The 20,385-nt window shown below is 46.7% G+C and overlaps 1 protein-coding gene across 2 annotated transcripts in view; it reads left to right on the top strand.

The window, feature by feature from the left end:
* The first annotated feature begins 15,365 nt into the window (after positions 1 to 15,365).
* Positions 15,366 to 20,385, top strand: part of LOC143168908 (uncharacterized) — a 37,002-nt gene continuing 31,982 nt past the window's right edge. For both annotated transcript variants that reach the window (XM_076355918.1, XM_076355919.1), the window contains exon 1: positions 15,366 to 15,892. In XM_076355918.1, the coding sequence (XP_076212033.1) occupies positions 15,706 to 15,892 (187 nt within the window). In that variant the 5' untranslated portion in view covers positions 15,366 to 15,705. The remainder of the gene's footprint in view (positions 15,893 to 20,385) is intronic.

The following is a 20,385-nucleotide window of genomic DNA, read 5'->3' as shown; positions in this document are numbered from 1 at the left end:
TGCCACCGTGCGTGAATCAGAATGCGTGAATCTAAAAGCATAAGGTATTACTACTTTTACAATGACTTTCTCTTCAAAGAGGCAGAGGCAACTTACAAGTTTGTATCGTCTCTGCTGGTGATACCGATGACGCTGTTCATGTGGATCTCTCGTGTCTGGGGTAGGACACGCTCTGCTGACTTTACCCCTGCTGAGGTCAGAGACACCTCGCAAACACTCTGTTTAAGCTTGCCTGTCCCGTTCTGTTGCTCGGTGGCACATCAAGCATGGCTCTGTTGAAGCTAGCGAATTGGAATTTTGTTTTACATTTAGTCTTCGCTAATGTAAACTGGCATAGCAGAACAAAGGTTAAAAGAGTGGCCTGCATTGATAGTGAAGAACAGTGTTCACAGCAGTAAAATTGAGTAATATGTTTGCGTATTACAGAAGGCCTGCAATGTGATAAGACCACAGCACAGAACTTGCCAGCGTGAGACCCTGCACTCACAACAGGAATAGGGCAGCAAGGTCATAAAAAAATCACGTGCCATTCCTTTTCCCGCTAGCCCATCAGGAATGCTATCTAGAGCCCTAAAACTCAAAAGGAGGAAACAAAGACACCAGGCAGCAGAGTTGCCTCGGGCTTACGAAGACTGAAGAGAGCAAAATTCTGAGACGGAGTGTCACAGCATAGTGGCAGTTACCCTAACTTTTATGCCTACAGGGTACAAAGGACCTGTCCAAAACCAAGCTTGTCATTGCCATTTGATAAAAGCCAAATAGGACTCAGTGTCCCTTGCCCTCTGTGTTGCATAAAAGCGATGTTGGCCAGACCACTTAAACACACACGCTGGGGTGATTGTGAAAATGTGAATGTGAAAATGAGTGAATTGAACCTGACTTGGTTCTGAGCAGAACTGCAGTGCATTTTACCCTTTGGCCAGAAGATGGAGAATGAGTACTGTTAAGTATTTGGGAATGGGGTAAGCGGATCTAAGCATCCACTGATGCTCCCTCCCTCAGCTTGCTTTTTACCAGGCAGATTTATATGTTAGTATAAACATAGAAGCACATTAGAGACCGGTGAGTACAGCCAACACCGATTGTCTGAGAAGATCCATTCACATTTAGAGAAGCTTCTTTTGTGCTCACTCGATAAACACCAAGATAACTTAGGCTTTACTTTTGCCAGTGCTGCTTGTAAACATGTGAACTTGCATGCCCAGGCTCTAAGTCATGTCAGGCTTTTTTTTCCAGCTAATCTTTCTTTTCAAAAAAACAAAATTGGAAACCTGTGTTAGACTGTCTGTGAAGTCACCTTCTCAGGCAAACATGAAGTCATACAGCATCAGCAGCTTAGTCCATAGCCAAGACAAAAACTTTACTGTGATTATTTTGATGAGATTTTTGCCTTTGTTTGTATATAACCACTTCGGAGAGGTGGTATTTTGGTTGTGCGTAACACCAAAGATAGTGCAAATGGCAAACCTCTCTGGTGTGTAAAAAAGCGTGAGCTCCAATGAATCTTTTCTAGTGGGGCAACATTTGTGAAAAGAAATGAGCCAACCTGGCGTGCATAACCCAGAGGCAGTCTGCAGGACATAAAGAGTTTTCCTTTTGAGGTTTACAACTGCAAGACAGACATAGGGAGTGCTGTATCTAAGAGAAGGAAGGACTTGAGAGAACAAGATAAATGTCCTCATGCACAAGGCTGACACTGAGAAGAAGGAAATAACCTGTTTTGGGTGCTTACAGGGTAGGCCAAAAAGTAGTGGGGCAAAATGCAGCAATGAAAACTCAGGTTGGATGTTAGGGAAAACTTTCTAAGGCTAATGAAATACTGCGGAAGACTAGCGAGGGGCTATGAAATCTCTGCCTGAACAGGCATTAGGAACTGGTTAGGCAAACACTGCTGAAATGGCAGGGTAGAACTGATACTGTTTAGTACAGGGCATGGTTTGGAGGGCCTCTTGAGACCTTTTCTGATCCTGTGTTGCTATGATTCTTTGAGCCTACATTTCTACAACATGCATCCTCTGGCATCTAGTAAACTGGAGTTCATCTCAGTCTCTTGCTCAGTGAGGACATTGTAATGCTTACTGCAACAGGCTGGAGTTGCCTAGCTCTGGGTATGGGAGAGAAACCTCTGCTCTTACATGGCCTTATCCTGGTTTTCCAAATATATTACTAGGAATCTTTCTTGGCCCACTGGATGCCGCTGTTACACAGAAATATTCACGGACTATTTCTGTAGGCTTCTGCTCTAGGCACCTCCTCTGTCAGACACGGAAGACCCCCTCAGGGTCAGCAAAGCTATATGCATTTAGCCCTATTAACCAGCCTTTTTTTGCAAAGGAAGTCTCCTTAACATTTTGCAGCTTACTGACATGGCACATGTGAGCCTTGGGCCACGAAGGTTGATACCTATGTGATGGCAACACCAGCAGCAGAAATCTAGTGATGTTCTTTGACGGTGATTGAACAGTACATGGAAAAAAAATATTGGCTGCTGAGGGGAAAACAGGTTGTCCAAAATATGTCTTCAGGTCATATATAGAAGGACACTTTCCCCAACACCTATGTCCTGCAGTGCCTATTTTGCATGCTTAATACAGGAATTTGTATGGGGAAAGACTTGTTCAGAGAATTCTCTCCTTAAAAGCAAAGCCTGGAAATGGCAGCTTTCCCTGGCTCACGCGTTGCAGATGTGCACTGATGTTACGATTACACCTTGTGGCACTGCTTTCAGAGGCAATGACCTGGATAGAACAGAAAGGATATGCGTGGCTTCCACTTTTTAGAGAAAACTGAACAGTATTTCTAGCTCAGCTGAGTCTCGGAACAAGCCAGAGAGTGACCTACATCCAATACCCAGCTTTGGGAATTAACTTTGAGGAAGTTCAGTTCCACATCTAGGTCTCCCCTCTGGAACAAATGGAACCGCAGCCTAATAGAATCCAAACCTGAGGGGAATTCCTCTTTATTCCTCTCCAACAATTTTTAGCACTGAAAAACAACTATCCTGATTTTTTAATCCACATTTCTTACTGGAAAAAAATATGACTCCAAGTTAATGCAAACCTTAGGGTTTGAATCCTTCAGATTCTAACAACTGAACTGTTTCCTGGTGTCTTGAGCCATTGGCCTTTCAGGAGTTGGTCTAAACAACAGGACATTTAAAATAAGCCAGGAGTTGCGGCAAAGCTATTATGACAATTATATAACAGATGTATATGTTAAAAGGCCTGCGTCTATCTGCGGACACCATCTGTATCCAATAAGCATAAAAGCAAGTAAGGTAACTGATAAATAATAGGCAAAGCGTGAGTCCAGCTTTGCGTGACCTATAGTGGTGTAAATCTGATACCTTTTGAATTCGGTGGAGTTTTTCCTCTGAGCCATCTTATGTGTGTTTGCACAGTCTACCGAGTCACTTAGCTGACGATCCTTTGCCGTCTTGCTTTTTGCAGCCCAGTCAGTGTGACAAAAAGTACTAGAGACAGCTTGGATCTTCATAAATCAATATGAAATCTCAGGGGAAACTTTAAAACACTTGCTAACAAATTTCTGCAAAGCATATGCTGAATGGAGCCTGCTATCAATAAGGCAAATGGCAAATAAATATAACGGTGTCATGTATTCAGCCTGGGGGCTGCAGCCGTGTAATCGTGCTGCCAGTGGTGTCCAGAGAAGCACTGTTCTCTGCCTCTGAATTTCATCCAGTGGGATGTCCTTGATTCATGAATCTGTCACCTGAGTGATCTCTTGGTCCTACAGAAATCCTGGTGGGAGAGGGGGAGTCGTGGAGGTACTGCGTGTCTCATCCTGGGCTGCACGCTCTTTTCTTCTGAACATGGGTATCTGAGAAGCCAGCTGCGCTAGTGTGCGTTCAGTGCTAGAGCATAGGGCAGCAGACTGGATATTCCTTCAGTGTCACTCCTTCGAAGAAGGAAGCCAGCTGATCTGGTATGCACCAGCTGGTTTACATCCTAAAGCCAGGATCCAGTCTCCTTTCCCATTTCTGCGCAGAGAGAAACCTGCTGGTTAAGGCTGTTGCGTAACAGCCTTAATAGTTGAACGTCTCTTGTTTGATGGTGTTATCACACATACAAATTCTTTCCTTTTTTCCTTCTTTCCTCCTTCAGTGTAGTCTAGCCTTATTTCAATTTTCAGCTATTACAGAGAGACACATTTTAATGCAATGACTATTTGCACAGGCAACATTTGAACAAGTACTTTACTGCCCTGTGTGACTCAAATAGCTAATGGATCAGGAAAATATTAGCAACCATTTAATTTCTTTTCTGAGCAGCCAGGGCTGTGATCAGCAGGCAGATACATGGCACTGCACAACGTGGTGTTGGTTGGGCTTTAGAAATCACATCTGGAGTCTTGATGCCAAAGCACCCTGTAAAGGGTCTGCAAATGCCAGTGCTGACTAGGAACTAAGGCCAAGCAATTCTATCCAATGTGTAGTGCACGAGTCAAGAGTCTTACTGTTTGCAATGATTGGCTTGTATAGTCATGATTCATTGATTGGGTGGTGGAGGCACCGACTAATCCTTGCATGGTTTATTGTAGGAGGCTTTAGTAGGATTTAGTATATTGGAGGGCCAGGGCAGCCTAATCCCCAAAACTACAGCAGGTCTCATGCTGTTGCCTGCACTTGTTCTTTATTTAGAAACTAATGGAGCATTAGTTCTTGAACCTGAAAGAACACTGAGGCCTTACTGCAGCAGGTACTAACCAGTACTTCTTGGTACCCCGAGAAGCTCAGTGTGGAAAAAAAGAGGAGAACATGAAAAAAGGGGAAGTGCCTCTTTGAGAACTGCTGAGTAAGTCAGCCACCCAGAATGATCACAACTTGACAAAGCATGTCCTCTCCGCTCCCCGTGTTCAAGCAGCAATGTTGTCTCGGCAACTTCAGAGTTCACTTTGGTGGTATTGCCTGACCAGTTCAAGCAGCAGCAAAATAGGCTTGCTGGATAACTGGGGACTAATGTCACACTTTCCTAAAAAAGATGCTACATACCAAGAAGAATAATTAAGAGTAGTTGTACTGGGCAGGTGACATACCAGAGACATCTCCCTGTGTGAGGGGTCAATATCAGCCCCTTTGGTGCCCTCGTTGCAAAATTCCTCTAACTACACTCTTCTGGAGAGGATACAGGCTGGGTGGCCTCATGGCTTTCATGGAAACAGCTGTAGTTAGTCTCAACAGTGCTCCAGCTTCTGGCTAGCAAACAAAAACCTGTCTGCCAGCTGTGCTGCAGTGATGCCATCTGGAGATGCATGACCTGAAGCTGGCCCTACAGAAGTCATGTGCAAGTGTTTAAGTGCTGCCGTCTTGGAAAGTCCCCACCCCTCTCTAGATGGGGGTTCTCCAGAGCCCCTGGCAGCTGGGGATTCTGTAGTGCGGTGATAGAAGTTCCCGTGACCTGGGTGCTGGATGCTCACCCTCAGCAGTGGCCAGTCCCCTGCTCTTTAGGACTGATTCTTATCTGCAAGTGCTAATTGCCTGTGCCAGCAGTTCTGCTGTTTGAAGTCTGTCCGAAGTCCCCTCTTCCTACCATGGCTGCTTTAGACAATGTCTAAGACAGGCTCCCTCCAACGCTGAGCATCACTGAAAAATAAGGAAGACTGGATCAATCTGTTTCATCCGGTCTTCTGGCCTTTGCTGAGTGTCCAAGTAGTGCCAGGTGGAAGACTGATGGTGTTCTGGGATGGCTGTGCCTAAAGCCCAGGGTTGAGTGGGGGAGTCTAACAGGGAAGCTCTTAATGAATTGCCAAATAGTGAGTTCTTCCCCTGCCCTCTTTCCCACCCACTTCCGCAGAAGCACATCTAAAGGCATGACAAAAAGCTGTATGAACAAAAAAAATAGGCAAATCGCCATTCAATTATTTCATCTATTTCTAACTTTAGGGTTAGAGGATTTCAAAATCAGAACTGTCTTCTCAGTGTTCCCTCTTTAATATGGTTTATTTATTGTGCTGGATGAATACAGCATATGGAATTCTGCAAGGGAAGTCTGTCTATGCTGCTATAATTAGCTAGCAATGGTGACAGCAGGCATCTTTGCTTCTTTATTATTTTAAAATTCTCGGCACTGTGTTATGGGATGAATTTCTACCACATCAGAATGCTAATGCTTGGGAAAGCCTGTGAGTGTAGCATCCTGCTGCATTAATGTAGCCTTCAAAATCCCAAAGTGATCCCAAGCGTGACTGCAGTGAAATCAGTGGGATTACACCAGTGATGAATCTGTTCCTAGCCACAGAGTAGACAAGGAAACTAATCGTCCTTTTTTCTGCTGCTGCAGTTATTTAAGCAACTTACTCATGTACCTGAGGCCAAGTTCTGTGTGGCTGTAAATGAATGTTTGGCATTGTACCTCCCTGCACCAAGGGGGAATGAGGTCCTTATGCCTCTCTGGCTGTACTCAGTATACTGTATACACAACCTTTTTATGAAATAGTTCTCTTGCTGTAAATGTTGCGAGATCCTTTCTTAAAACTGTGTTAATTTTTAAAAGTAGACATGAACAAAGCAACCCCACCCTTCCAGTCCTTAACAAAGGCTGGAAGCCCCTTGCAAGTCCAGGTTTAGAGATCTTTGCAAACATTGGCCCATGCAGCAGCTGAAAATCCAGGCCGTGAAATCCTCGTGCCAGTGCAGACATTGGGAGATGCATCAGAAGGGACATTACATCTTTGCTATAGGAGCATCCGAGTTTTCTAGGCTGTTGAGGAAGGAGGCAATGTAATGCTGGACATTTGCCACTTCCTTCTTTCCCCGACCAGAAGAGTCCGTTCTCCACTCCTGACTGTCCTTGTGGGGCAGCTGGTGCCCAGGGAAAGAGATTCGGTGGGTTGCCGTTCACTTACAGGTATCACTCTTTCCTATCCATATGCCAGATACGAAGCCTGGTGGCAGCAAACTGCAACGAGGAGTGGGAGATACTGCAGTGTACCTTTGTGCTGAATTGGAGGTGGGGAGGACACGCCAATGGTAACTGAAGAGCAGGGAAAGAGGGGAGTAACTGGCAGAGTTTCAGAGATAAAAAGCTTGAGTATCAGCATAATTGTCCTGTGCTATGTTCCTCAGGGTATTTGACAGTGCACCGTAGAACTAAGTCTGACAGGCAGCGTACTAACCATCAACAGTCCCTCATCATCTGGAGAAGAGGGGCTTGAATTAGCTTGCCCTAAAGGGGCTTTTTTCTTGTCTAAATCATATAAACAGGGCCAGGAGAGTCACTTTCCATGAGGCTTGTTATCCAGTGTTATGTGAGAAACAGAGTTTATGTGACTATAATTGCTCCTTGAGGTTGAGTTTGCAGGCAGCGCTGGCTAGAACATGCATTTTTTGTGCAAGAGCTGAGTGCCTACATGCCAAATTGGCTGTTTGTGTGTACAGCCACAGGATCTATGAGAGTAACAGGCACTTCTGCAGGTTTTATCTCCAAATACGGCCTCTGGTATGTGTGCAGGGAGGCAAATGAGCAATAGTACTTTAAGACTTCTGGGCTGGTAGAGCTAGAAATACAGGCAGGTAACAATTTTTCGTATTTAGAAGTCTTTCAGTAATTAGCTTAGTGTCAACTTGATTGTTGGCCACGGAGAGAATTTTTGACAGGTTAATATAGAACAGGAGCTGATTTCCATTTTTATAGCTCCATGTTGTTCTCCCTATTGAATTCTTACTATTAAACATATCCATTCTATACCAGCTGGAGATGTATACCTGGAAGGAGGCTGCTGAAGACAACCACCTTAGAAGGATTCCCAGATAATCAGTTTGAGTGGTAGATGAGATCCTCTTGTCACTGTTCTGCAAGCAGACGTGGACCTCAGAATCAACGAAGCAACTGTCTGGCAAAAACATTTAGATTATGTTCCCATTATCTCTGTGCACAAAAAGTGGGACACTGAATGAAATTTGAAAAAACAAATACATGATTCAGGAGAGTCTATTCTATTTAAAATCAACAATCATTAAGCAATTTAGAAAATCTCACCCTAAATGCATATCCTATCTGCTGATGGCCACAGTTAAGAGACAATGGCAAAGCACAGATGACTTAAACTCTTGGCTTATCAGGGTATTAAAAAACAGATTGAAATCTCTCTGGCTGACATCCAACATGCAGGGACGCCAGCTTAAGTTGCTCATAAGTGATCTTTCCAGCTTGATGATCAATATGTATCATGCACATCTGGATAGCATAAAAACAAACCTAAAGTAAAACAAAAAAGCCCTGTGTCAAACTGATCAGACTGGGTGATTCCAAGAGAAAGCTTGTGCAGGCATGAAGCTTCCCCTGGAATAACACTGGAGTGACGTCATGAAGTAGAAGAATTCAGATCTCTGTGTCGTCCCAAGATGCTGCGTGATGCAGTGGAAAATCCTGGAGGAGGAACTGGATGTCTCCAGGTAGATCTGGTGCTGAGTGTGCTGTGTTAGCTCCATGCTGCTGGCTCCTCCTCTCACCGTTATCTGTTTATCTGAGAAGCGGACTGCCTCATTAGGCTCCAGTCTTGGCTAAGCCCAGCCAGTCATATTGGAATACAACTTAAAAGTCCTCTCTACTTTTCCTAGCAATTCCCCCACAAGAATAGAGTGACAAATGGCACATCACACACAGCAAAGAAAACGCCTGTACCTACAGACTCCTGCCTCCCGACGGTGTGAGAAACTATTGCACAATCCAGAATGGTGTGGCTGATGCAGACTTTCTGAAATATATACTACAAGGTAAGTCCAGGGAGCAATGTTTTCTTGTAGTTTGTAGAAGAGTGCCTCGCTGGGTTACTTTATGAAAAGGAAGAAATAAACCCCAGCATCACAGAGGGGCTGTAAAGAATTGCAAAATGCTGTGCTGTCTTGGTCATACTAATGTCTAGAGCCCTTCACCAGGCTGTGTTACAGCATGTGAATAGGAACACAGTGAGATTGAAACTCTGCTCTACAGATGCTATTCATCAATGGTTAACACTGGACTTCATAAAACTCAGTGGTCATGTAGGAAGAAAAATTGTTGTGCTAGTGCCACTATTCTCTCTCTCTATGACACTATTTCTCTCTAGCTAGAACAGAGCCCATGTGGAATAGAGGGAAACTGAAATCCTGGAGACAAATTCCTTCACTCTTAAGATGAGGACGGCTCGTATCTGTGGCTGAGCCCAGCAGGCTGTGATTAGTCCTGCCAAGCTCTTCTCCCGCTGCTCAACAAGAGTCCTCCCTCCTCTTCCCAGCGCCTCGCCTCACCACTGCCGACTGCCTCATGGGTGGGCAGGGCTTCACTCACGGGCTCACTGGCTTTACTCCAACCATCTTTTTCCACTAATGCTTCTTTGGAATGGACAGTTAAGGCTTTATCCATGTTAGCCATGTGCAAAGACTTCTCCTGGCATCTCTGCTTGTAATCTGATACAGAGACAAAAGAATACAGTGAAAGAAGAGGAGCCCGTCCCACCACGGACTTGGCCGCCTGATGCTCCGGGGCTGAGCAGAGCTCAGAGTCAGAATCCCCCAGGTCCTTCAGTTCATGAATGGAGGCTCACAAGCCCTGGGGGACGGCTGGTTACACCCTCAGCTGAGTCCCAAAGGCATGAGGCTGTGGAGGCTTGGGCCAGACGCAGCAGCCCTGGGAGAGTTTAGGAATACAAGGTGTCTTTGTCCTATAGGGGGAAAGTGGGGGCTGATACTGGAACCCCACTGAGAGAGGCAGTGGCAGCAAGTTTAGCAGCACCTAAACAAACCAGAAACCCCTTTGCTGGTTTGCTATTGTTTTCTGGCAAACTGCATTTTTATTACCTTTGGGAGTTGGAACGTTCCCTGGCTCCAATAAAAATGTCTGTACCTTGGTAAGGCAGTAAAGACTTGGTGCACATTTAAAGGGCACTAGCTTCCTTTTAAACAGCTTCGTGTGTGTTGCAGACGCTGCAAACAAACAGGCAATGGAGTCACAGGGCTCTAATTGTACTGTGATGCATTCTCTATGGAGAATATGCTCTTTGCCCCTTCTTGTTTGGTTTTGTCCCTTTGAAACCAATTCCCATTGCTTTTGATTAAAAGGAACCCAAATGACAGACTGGTTCAGAACAGCTTCTTCTCACTCAAGGCAAGGTATCCTCTTTGCAGGAAGATTACCAGTCCAAACTGTGAAAGATGAGGTGGAATTAAAAAGTAAATATGCTTTCTTTTTCCAGAGGAATTAAGATGCAATACTTCACATTGTGGAGCTTTTTTGTCACTATAAGTGCTTGGAATATAGATTGTTTTTTGAAAGAATAATGAGTGTCTCTCATAATGCTTTGACTCTGGGAGCTGATGTTTTAAGGAAAGTACCAAGTAACATGCCAAAATACCCAGACATCAACCACTTTCTGCTGGAATTTGGATGGGTGCTTCTCAATAGGAATAGCTGAATCTGGGTTGTCTTGGAGTGGTCTTACAAGAAGTTGTCGAGTGGTGTCTGCCATTACCATATGTGGTTAGTCTTGCATGTGTCATCGATCTGAGATCTCAGCTGCACGGAGGACAGGTTCCTTCCAGCCTGGATCCTGTACTAAAGTCAAAATCATCAGGGTGGATTTTAATAAGATGGGTTCAAAATTATCTGAGCTCCCTGAATGCATTTTGGAGCATCTCTGACGGTGTTGGTGCAAGATGCTTCTCTGGCCTTTCTGCTGGACAGCTGTGCTCTTACTGAAGGACTGGGAACACTGCTGTACACTAAACTGGGGTAAGGTACGATTCTTCAGGGCCTCAAAGAGGTAGCTTATCTGCTCTGTACCTTGATTGCCCTATACTTAAAATATGTTTTGTGAACTTGAAGTTACCAACAGTCTTTATAGATGAATACTGGCTTTCTACTGGTGTCAGCCTGCTGGCTGTGTTGACACATCTTCTAGTAGTTGTGGATGTAAGCATAGATCTCCTCGAGCTCCAGTTTCTATGGAATGCTCTTCTAGATGATGTTTGACCCTAGAACCTTGTACCTCAAAAAGTCAGGGTTTATGCTCATTATGTTCCCCCATTCACATTCTCTTATATTATGGCCATGCCCACAGTTTCCTCAGCACTTGTCCCTAAGGTCTGACAGGGCTGTGAGAGCATCAAGATTTCTTGAGATCTCATATGCTTACTTTTAGGCATGGTACAGCAGTGAGATGACTCAAAGTACGTACGTACATAGGCTTGGGGAAGATAGCCGAGGTAGCTGGGCCAACATGCCGTTCTAAGACAAAAAATAATTTCAACAACGCATTCTGAGTGCAAAATGGTCCATTGGTTCCCCGGGGCACCCTCTAATGGATCCTAATTAGAAGCTGTCACTTCTTGTTATGGGAAGGAAGGAATGGTTCAGCTTTCCCACCCCTTAACCTCCGAGAGACTGAGATGAGAGCTGCCCGTAGGAACTGTTTAATTTAGGGCACTTTCACTCCAGCAAGAAATTAATTTGGGATTTCCGTGTGTGGTAGGGCAGGCACCTCCAGGAGGTGCGTGACATGCAGACACTTCTAATGCTGTAAGTTCATGCACATACATGCACAGATGCCCACTTGAGAGAACTTTATTTTTTAAATGTGCCTGTCATTTCTCATACACTAGACTCCTGCCTCAAGCTCCTCTCCTGCTCAGCCTACACCCTCCAACATTCATGCACTAGATTCCTAGAGTAGGTCTCCCTGGAAGGCACTTGCAAGACCCATAAAGGCTGTAGGGCTACAGTGTCCTGCTTAGCCAATTTCAATGGGTTGTGGATGTTGCCAATTTGATCAGTAGGTTTTTAAAAAACTGTTGTGAAACTGCAACCCCTAAACAATAAAGCCTCCCCTCTGTCTCCTACTAGCACATTCCTTCCATGCATCTTTTTCAGACACTTCGTTTCTTGACAGCGTTTACATAACGTGGCTGAAAACTCTCCCACAGCCGATTAATGCCTGCTATGAAATCCAAAGCTCTGATTAAAAGGATGGAGCTTTCCAGGACTGCAATATTTGTGCAGATGGTTAATACTCATGGCTTGCTCTACAGGGGAAGAAGTGGCATTTTCTTTACAAGTACATACAGTCTGAGCTTTCCCATGGGAATTGCTTGTTTTGTTCAGATTATTATTTTAAAGCTATCATCAGATGTGATCACCCATTGGATTAGAGGAAGCAAAGGGAGATGATCAGATAATCCCTGAGGCACAAAGCATTTTGAGTTGGATTTGAAGAGAGCTGTCACCTATGGTCAATTTGTTTAGCTCAGGATGCTTCTCTCCTCTGTATCTTCCTGAAAATACTCGTGCCTAGTGGCTGTAGACCTTTAGAGATGTGGGATATTGTAGTAATTTGCTCAAGGAAGTACCCTCTGAGCTGGCTGATGTGACAACCCCTTTTTAGAAAAAATGCATGGTTAAAAGAGAAAAGTGCAAAAGTGAACAGCAGGTAAGTATCCAAACTAGGCCTTGCAAAATCATCAAGATGTCCTCTTTTCATCTGGTGCATAGAAATCTTTGGCAAAGAGAATTTCTGATCTATCCCAGTCAGATGAGCATAAAGATCTAGTCAGACTAAAATATTAAATACAAATTAGGCACAATAAAAATGAACTCTCTGAAGATGGGGGTTTGTGCCATGGGTCTTAGAACAGAGACTTCAATTATGGGGGAATGTTCCCTAGAATGAGGAAGTCCAATCTCATTGCTGTTATTTTCCCATCTTTGTGAAGAAGCTTGCTCTGATTTTGCCCGTTTATTATGAGTGCTCTACGGAGATACCCTGATCTCTTTGGGGTCCTGCAGTTTAGCTTTTCCTGAAAACTGGAAAACATCTTATAAGAGTAGCTAAAGCTGTGGGCCCTTATATTTTTTTGATGGGGAAGAACAGGACCGAAGTGGGGGATTTTATCACTGACTGCAGGGGAAGTGGGATCAGCTCTCACTTTACTGGGATGCACTAGCAGGCCATATAACATAAATACTGGCAAAGCACGAGCAAGAAGCAAACCCTTTGGCTCTTTGCTGGGGCTGTACTATTCATCTGGCCCTAGATCTGGTGCAGAAATATGGAGTTAAAGCTACAGCTGAGTTTATTGCAGTGTAGAAGAGTAAAGTGCTAGATTGCAGAAATTCTGTCAGTCAAATCTTTCTCAGACAGACATTCCCTAATTCAGGATTTTAACCTTTTCCAGAGTCCTGTCTGTCAAAACCTCAGAAATTCCCAGTGTTTCTCAGGCAGGAACCAGCACATGAGGAAGTAATTAATGAGAGCAGGAGGGGAAAAAAAAAAAAAAAGAATGTGCTGAATAGAGGCAAAACTGAGACTCGAATCCCTCATCCCACAGGCTGCCTCCTCAGTCCTCAAGATGCAGACAAAAGACATTCCAGCTCCTGACAAACAGCCTGAAGAGATGCTGAAGCATTCAACAACCCCCCCCCGGACATTTATGTAAAGAAACAGTTGGACAGTAAGGCTGGCTGATGCACACCGTCTATGTAGTGTAGGTGGAGTGTCTCTTGAACTGAGGATATGCGAATCAGCAAGAAGATTATCCCTGGTCCTACATGCAAATGATCCACGGCAGACAGAGGCTGCATGAAGCACCACATTAGCGCTATTCCGGTTTTCAGAAAGAGCTAAGCAGTAAGTCTGGAATAATCAGTTAATTCGTTAAGGAAAGTATATAATGTTTTCTGGAAGCTGTACTCAGAGCCAGGACTGTTAGCCAAATCACCCGATTCCCAGTAGGGTCTCACCCTTGTTCTGGCAGACACCTCAAACAATATACCAAATCCACTTAAAATGCCTGAAAAAACCCCACCATAAAAAAAATCAGTTACTTTGGGTAAATCATAACCTTACAGGAATGCCGCGCCTCAGTTTTCCCATCTGCAAGTTAGGGAGACAGGAATGCCATTCAACTGCTTCCCAGCAGTACTGTGAAGCTCATTTGATTAACATTTATAAAACCGTGCATGATTCTTGGAGGGGAATTGCTGCTGAAGAATTAATTGTTATGATTGTTGCTTAGTCCCCAGATGCCTGAAATATGGAACTTGGCAGAATTCCAGAGGAAGCATCCTTGTGAGCTCAGATAAGAGATGAGCCAGCCTGACAGTCAGGCTGTTGGTGCAGGCAAAATTCATTATAAACCTGGGGGTCTTAAATAGTAGATCTAAGCTCAGAACATGGGCAAGGCTCCAGAGAGCTTTGTCTGTCCCATGAGGTATAGAATCATAGAATAGGTTGGGTTGGAAGGGACCTCTAAAGGTCATCTAGTCCAACCCCCCTGCCATGGGCAGGGACATCTTCAACCAGATCAGGTTGCTCAGAGCCCCGTCCAACCTGACCTGGAATGTTTCCAGGGATGGGGAAGTAGGGCTGTTCTCTCCTGTTCCTCTCTGTTGTCTGCTAACAACACAGCTATGCATCACGTACCTGGATAAAACAAGCTGGGCTCTGGCAGAAGAGAACGGCCCACATTAAGGGTGGCTGCTTAGGAGAGGCTAAGCTGCCTAGAGCACCTTGAAAAAGCCTAACTCATCTTACACCCTTCTCTTTGTACTGTCCTCATGCCTTTATCAGCTCATATTTTCCCGAGAAGAAACCACTGCTCTTAAAAACCTTAAGGTTTTAAAGAAATCATTTGAAGATGTCCTCCTCGTTAACTGATGCAGGTGTCCCTCATCTGCCTCCTGTTAGCAACAGGTGCCAGCAGCAGAGGCTGTGCCTCTCTCAGCTAGTGTAGAAAAGGGAGGGGAAAACAAACGCGTGGAAGAGGTTGGTGGCTCAAGTCTGCTGGGGGGGGGGGGGGGGACGGACACACACGGTGATGCTAACTCCGCTCGGCCCCAGCGCCCGGCCGGGGTCAGCCGGCAGCGGAGGAAGGCGGTGGGGCGGCCTGAGAGACCCCCATCCCCGGGGCGGCGCGGCACGGGCTGGCCGCTCGCCCCGTCTCGGGCGGGCCGGGCCGCGGGCGTCCGCGGGGCGGCGGGTCCCCTCGGGGCAGCCGCCCGCTCTCCGGGGCACCCCGGGCGGCGGCGGGGCTCCGGGACGCTGCGGTCCCCCGGCCCGGCCCTGCCCGCTGCCGCCGCCCCTCCCGCCGCGGAGGGCGGACTCGCCGCCGCGGCAGCCCGGATGCCGCCGCCGGTTTCCTGGCCCGTCTCCCGGCCCCGGTGCCGCCGCTTCCTCTCGGAGCGCCGCGGGCCGCCGGCGGGGGAAGCCGCGGGGAGGGGGCAGAAGGGCTCCTCGTCCCGCCGGGTTATTTTTTCCGGTCGGTGCTCCAGAGGGGGAGGTGGGAAGAGCCAAGCGCGGCGGTACCCCCTTCCCGCCCCCCCCCCCTCCGCCGCAGTACATGGGAAGCAAAAGTTTTCCTCCTCCTCTCTTCCCTCCGCCGGTTCCCCTCCGCCCAGGCAGCCCCGAGCGAGCCGTCTCCCGGGCCGCTCCCCCGGAGCGGTTTGCAGCCGCAGGATGCGCCTGCCGGCACCTCGGCTGCTCCGCTCGGACACCGGCGTTGTGCTGCGCTTCTCTCCGATGGGCAACGAGGAATAAAACGTTGCTGGAGCGTCTTCCGCTTCTCTGAGGGCTGGAAAGGAGCGAAGGCGAGACTTTGATCGCGTCTTGCAGAGGGATCTGCGAATTTGCGGAGGAAAGGGGCTGTTGGGCAAAAATAATCAGATGCTTTAGCAGCGCCGGAGAGGCAGCGCTACATCGTTTTGCTTCGGCCCCGTCATGGGTACTGGCATGTGTTCGAGGAGGCAGAAGGGGCTTCTGCAGACTGCGTTTTGCCTGGTGACTATGGCATGTTTGGGCTCGGGAGTTTTCATGTACAGCCACTTGCAGCAAAAGGTGCGGAACGCTGAAGCCCTGGCCCAGAAATACAAACAGCAGCAGGAAGCGCTGTCTGCCCAGCTCCAAGGTGAGTGACCTGCTCTGTGTGTGTGTGTGCACGCACACTGTCGGGATTTCCCTCTCCCCCAACATTACCCGCTGGTGTTTTTGCTCCACAGCCCAGCGACAAGCGGGGTGCCTTTGTGGAGCAAGGTTCAGCTTTTGGCTTTAAAGAGCTCTAAGAAGACGTTGTCGCTTATTTCCTTCCCCCTTTTGCTGTCTAGAATTAGAATAGCCTCGAATCTGAATTGCTGTCACAGCAGCAAGGGGAACGGAGTGTGCTGGATTGGTGAGTTCAGCTGCGTCACGTCTATTCCATTTCTTCTCCCTGTAGTTCCCTTTGGCTGTAAAGACTAGTCCTATGTCATTCTAAATGTGAAGCAGTAAAAATGCAAACAGGACTTAGGGAGCCTGGTTGGGCAGGCTCTGAGATGCGGCTCCGCTCTCTAGCCCGCGGGAGCATCTGTCCAGAAAGTGAATAGAGAGGCAAGGGGTCCTTTAGTAAAGTTTGTCGTCACACTGCCTACTGCCCATTGCATTTGCAAGGAAACAAACCTATCTTCTCAAGAGAGTGATCTGTGACTAGAAAAGTCTTGCCAGTTTGTTTGGGGCCGATAGATGCTGCAGCACAGAGCTCCCTAAAAAGGGGGGAGGAGAAGGAAGAATTGGTTTTTCTGAGCCCGCTGACCAGCACTTGGTTCCTCTGCCAAGACCTGCCAGAAGACCAGAAGGCGACCGTAATATGTATATTCCCCCTCATTTGTCCTCCCTGCATAAATGTCTAACTGTGGGAAAATGACATTTTAGCCCATGGAGAGATCTCGGTAGGGAAGGCTGAGCATGCACGTTACTCCGTAGCTGAACTCTTACCTTCCTTGTCTAGTCTATCATTCTAGCCTTCCTGCATCTGCCAAAGCTATGTTTCCAGCACCTATCACTAGATTTGGAGTCTCTAGAGGGATTTGCTGACCTCTCTGTGGAGAGGTTTGGTGGGAATCCACTCTTTGGTAGCCAGCAGTTGGGTGCGTAATGCTGGAGGACGGGTTGGTTCTGGGGTGCCCACAGAATGAATTTTATGTGGACCAAATATTGTTTGCCTGTGGTTCTAGTGACTCAAGGTCAAGTTTTTCTTCTAACAAGTGGGTTTAGATTATAGTGTTTAAATAGAGAGCTCTTCAGGCTAAAATCAATTACAGGGTATCCATTATGACCTCTGTTGACATATCCAGTGACATTGTTTCTATAGCCTGTATTGCTGGGGAATTCTGCAGATCTGTGACTCAACACTTGTGCCTTTTAGGGTTAAATCTCTGCTGGTGGTTTTGTGTGCAGTGTTGTGATGCAAATGTAACATTGTACATATGCTTCTTGTGCTCAGGGCTGTGTATTTCTACCTGTAAACTGGGAAAGTGATGTGTGTGTTTTGTCTTCCAAGGAAACATGCTTTAAAAAAAACAATCAATCTTGTGAATTGATCTAGTGTGTGAAGATCTAGAAAGAGTAAAACCTGGGACTGTTGGCAAGACTGGAATCACTCTGCCTTTATGGATCCCTTAAGCTCTCCCTGGCAGATGCTTATCTTGGTACTCTGTGTGAAGGGGTTGCCTCATATACCCCAATGGCCCTGTTTTCTGTGGTCTTTTAAAATGAGAATGAGTCTGTGGAAGGCCTGACCTGTTCTTCTTTCCCAAAGGCAAGGCACTGCAAGGGATTTCATTGTTTCAGCAGGTTCACTGCCATTATCTTATGTTTTGTTTCCATTTCTTCTTCCTCTATCACAAGGCAGTCAAACAGCCACAGCTCCTAATGTGTTGCACGGTCCCAGCCACAGCGATTTCCACCTGCATCCTGTGTTTCTGAGATGCAAAGATCAGCAGGGCAGAAGTTAGCCCACATTCCTTTCTGGTGTGTCAGCATCTCTTGCTTCTCTTGGAGAGAGGGGCTGGTTCTTCAGAGAATAAGACGACAGTGATAGCCTCAGGGAACCCCAGTTTTGGGAACAGCAGACTCAAGCAAACAACTGAGACAGGCTCACAATATTTTTTTCCACCCAAATATGTTTGAATGGCAGAGCTGTAGCCTGTTGCTGGGGTTTCTAACCCTCTGTCAGTCCTCCCATTCCTAAATACAGTTGTTGCCATGGATACCCTTTTTATTTTGAGAAGACACTTACTTGTCCAACAATTTTAACAAAGGCAAAGCTTCTTTTTGGATTTGGCTGGTGGGAGAAGCCTAGCGACTGGCAGATAGGAGCCATGTTCATGGAAGTCTTAAAGTGCAGTGGTGTCTTGCACACGTGGCCATGGCTCTCGTGCCGTTGTCTTGCAGCGCTGTTCCCTGCAGTGCTTTGGTGCTGAACACAGGAGAGTGGGGAGTCCGGGCTCTATCCCTGCCCCTCTGCTGACTTGTTGCATGACTTTAATTGCCATGTCTTCTGCATCCGATTTCTGTCTTTCCCGCTCTACAAAAGGAGGATGTGTTATTCTGAGGTGGAATTCAGTACTGTTTAACTAGTGCTTCAGGTGTCTCCTTTCAGCTATCAAGTATTTCCTACCCTTATTATATCTGAGTACAATATATGGTTAATGCTTCTGGTAGCCTCTGTAAATAAAGCTTGAAAGTGTAGGGCTGGGCCAAGAGTTGAGTGAAAGGGAAAAGGAAAGCAAGTGGAGGAGGGAGCGAAGCTGTCTTGAAACCAGCACCGCCTGTCCCACGTGCTGTCTTCTACTGGCTGCACGCAGGGAAATGGATCTCACTTACTCTCTTAAAATAAGAGCGAAGCAGCTGCTGACTTTGCTGTAGGGTAAAACACATTGTGTGAGAAGAAGAAAGGGAGGTATTGTCATGTGTGTGACCCTCTCCAACCTATTGCCTGGTGGTTAGTACCCCTTGTCCCGGCCAGCTCTTGCTGCTGCACACAGAGGTAGCTGTTTGCTGTGACCCGGTAGACCCTCTTTTGATACTGTGGTCCAGATGGAATCCAGGAGGAAAATCTGCTTGGCTTTTTTGTCCCTCCATCTCTTCTGTTTCTGCTGGGTGGGGTTGGAGGTATGTCTGAAAGTGCATGGAGACACCTTGCCAAATACTGGGCTCTCCCTTACGGGCTGTGATTTGGGGGACTCTGGTGCTGTGTCACAAGGCTCAGAGGGGATTAGAGACACAGTCTGGCAAGCTGTGACCTGGTGTGCACTTCAGATGAATCTGTTCTGTCTTGGCCCCCACCCCAAACTCATGCCATGCTGAGTTATGTAGCAGGTGGCTTTAAATGAAGTGTTGCTTTGCCACCTCCCACTTCCCGTAGGTGTGTGTGCCTGTGTATGTATGAGCCTGCTGCTGCCTGGAGGTTCTGAGTGAAAGCAGAGAGATTTTATTTCAGTCAGTTCAACTAACAAACGGCACTCCTTGAACAGTTGGGAAGGAAGGGTGCGTTCATAGTACCATCCACTTCTGTCTGCCATTCCTGATGTGGCCTGCCAACGGCACATCAAACTGGTGTCTGGGACAGAGGCATTTTCTCTCTCACAACAGGCTGCCATTGCACAGTGGCTGAGCATGAGAACGCAGCACTCCTGTCCTCACCATTGGGTGTCTTTTACCCAATCTGTCTTTCCTTTGCCATCTCTCTAGATCAGAGAGGGAGGTATGATGAGTCTGGCTTTCGTTCTGCTCCTCTTGCCCCCTGCTCTAGATGATTCTTGAGCCTGAGTGACTGGTGCCATGGGTGATTAGTTGTGATGTGACTGGATGGAGACTGGCAGGAGTATTTGATGCCTGTAACAAGGACAGCAACAGAGAAGAAAGCTTCTTCTGGGTGATTAGCTATGAGAAGGGAAGGAGCATGGTGCAGTCTGGAAGTTAGTGTTGATCTCTGTGCCAAGTGCTGCTTGGAGCTGTGAGCCATGGGCAGTGTGATGGCTCTTTCCACAGTATGTGCTATTGGCATAGAAATGGCCTAACAAACTATGCACCGTGTGTAGTTTTAGCAGAACCAGAGCAGCAAATCTGATGCCTCTGCTGCCTTGCTCCATGAAAGCAGGGAGCTAGCATGCACTCGTGGCTTTCCCGGGTGGGGTAAAATGAAACCACTTGAACAGAAGGAGAGTAAAACCTGGGACTGTTGGCAAGACTGGAATCACTCTCCCTTTATGGATCCCTTAAGCTCTCCCTGGCAGATGCTTATCTTGGTACTCTGGGGTATATGAGGCAACCCCTTCACACAATGGCCCTGTTTTCTGTGGTCTTTTAAAATGAGAATGAGTCTGTGGAAGGCCTGACCTGTTCTTCTTTCCCAAAGGCAAGGCACTGCAAGGGATTTCATTGCTTCAGCAGTTCAAGCCCTGCATTTTATCTCATTTGGCAGCAGGTGATGGTGCTTTAGTGCTGAGTTCTGGCTGAATTCCAGCCTGGATTTGGACACTGACCACCCTCCATTCTCTCTTGTAATTGCAAATTGTTAAAGACTTCCTGGCTTCCTGTCCTCTGAAGCTCTACAGTGCCATTTTGGTCTGCTAAGTTCTTGCT

The sequence above is a fragment of the Aptenodytes patagonicus genome, chromosome 19 (genome assembly GCF_965638725.1).
Source record: "Aptenodytes patagonicus chromosome 19, bAptPat1.pri.cur, whole genome shotgun sequence".
Classification (NCBI taxonomy): Eukaryota; Metazoa; Chordata; class Aves; order Sphenisciformes; family Spheniscidae; genus Aptenodytes; species Aptenodytes patagonicus.
The sequence above is the reverse complement of the archived record's forward strand: the minus strand, read 5'-3'. Positions and strand labels throughout refer to the sequence as shown.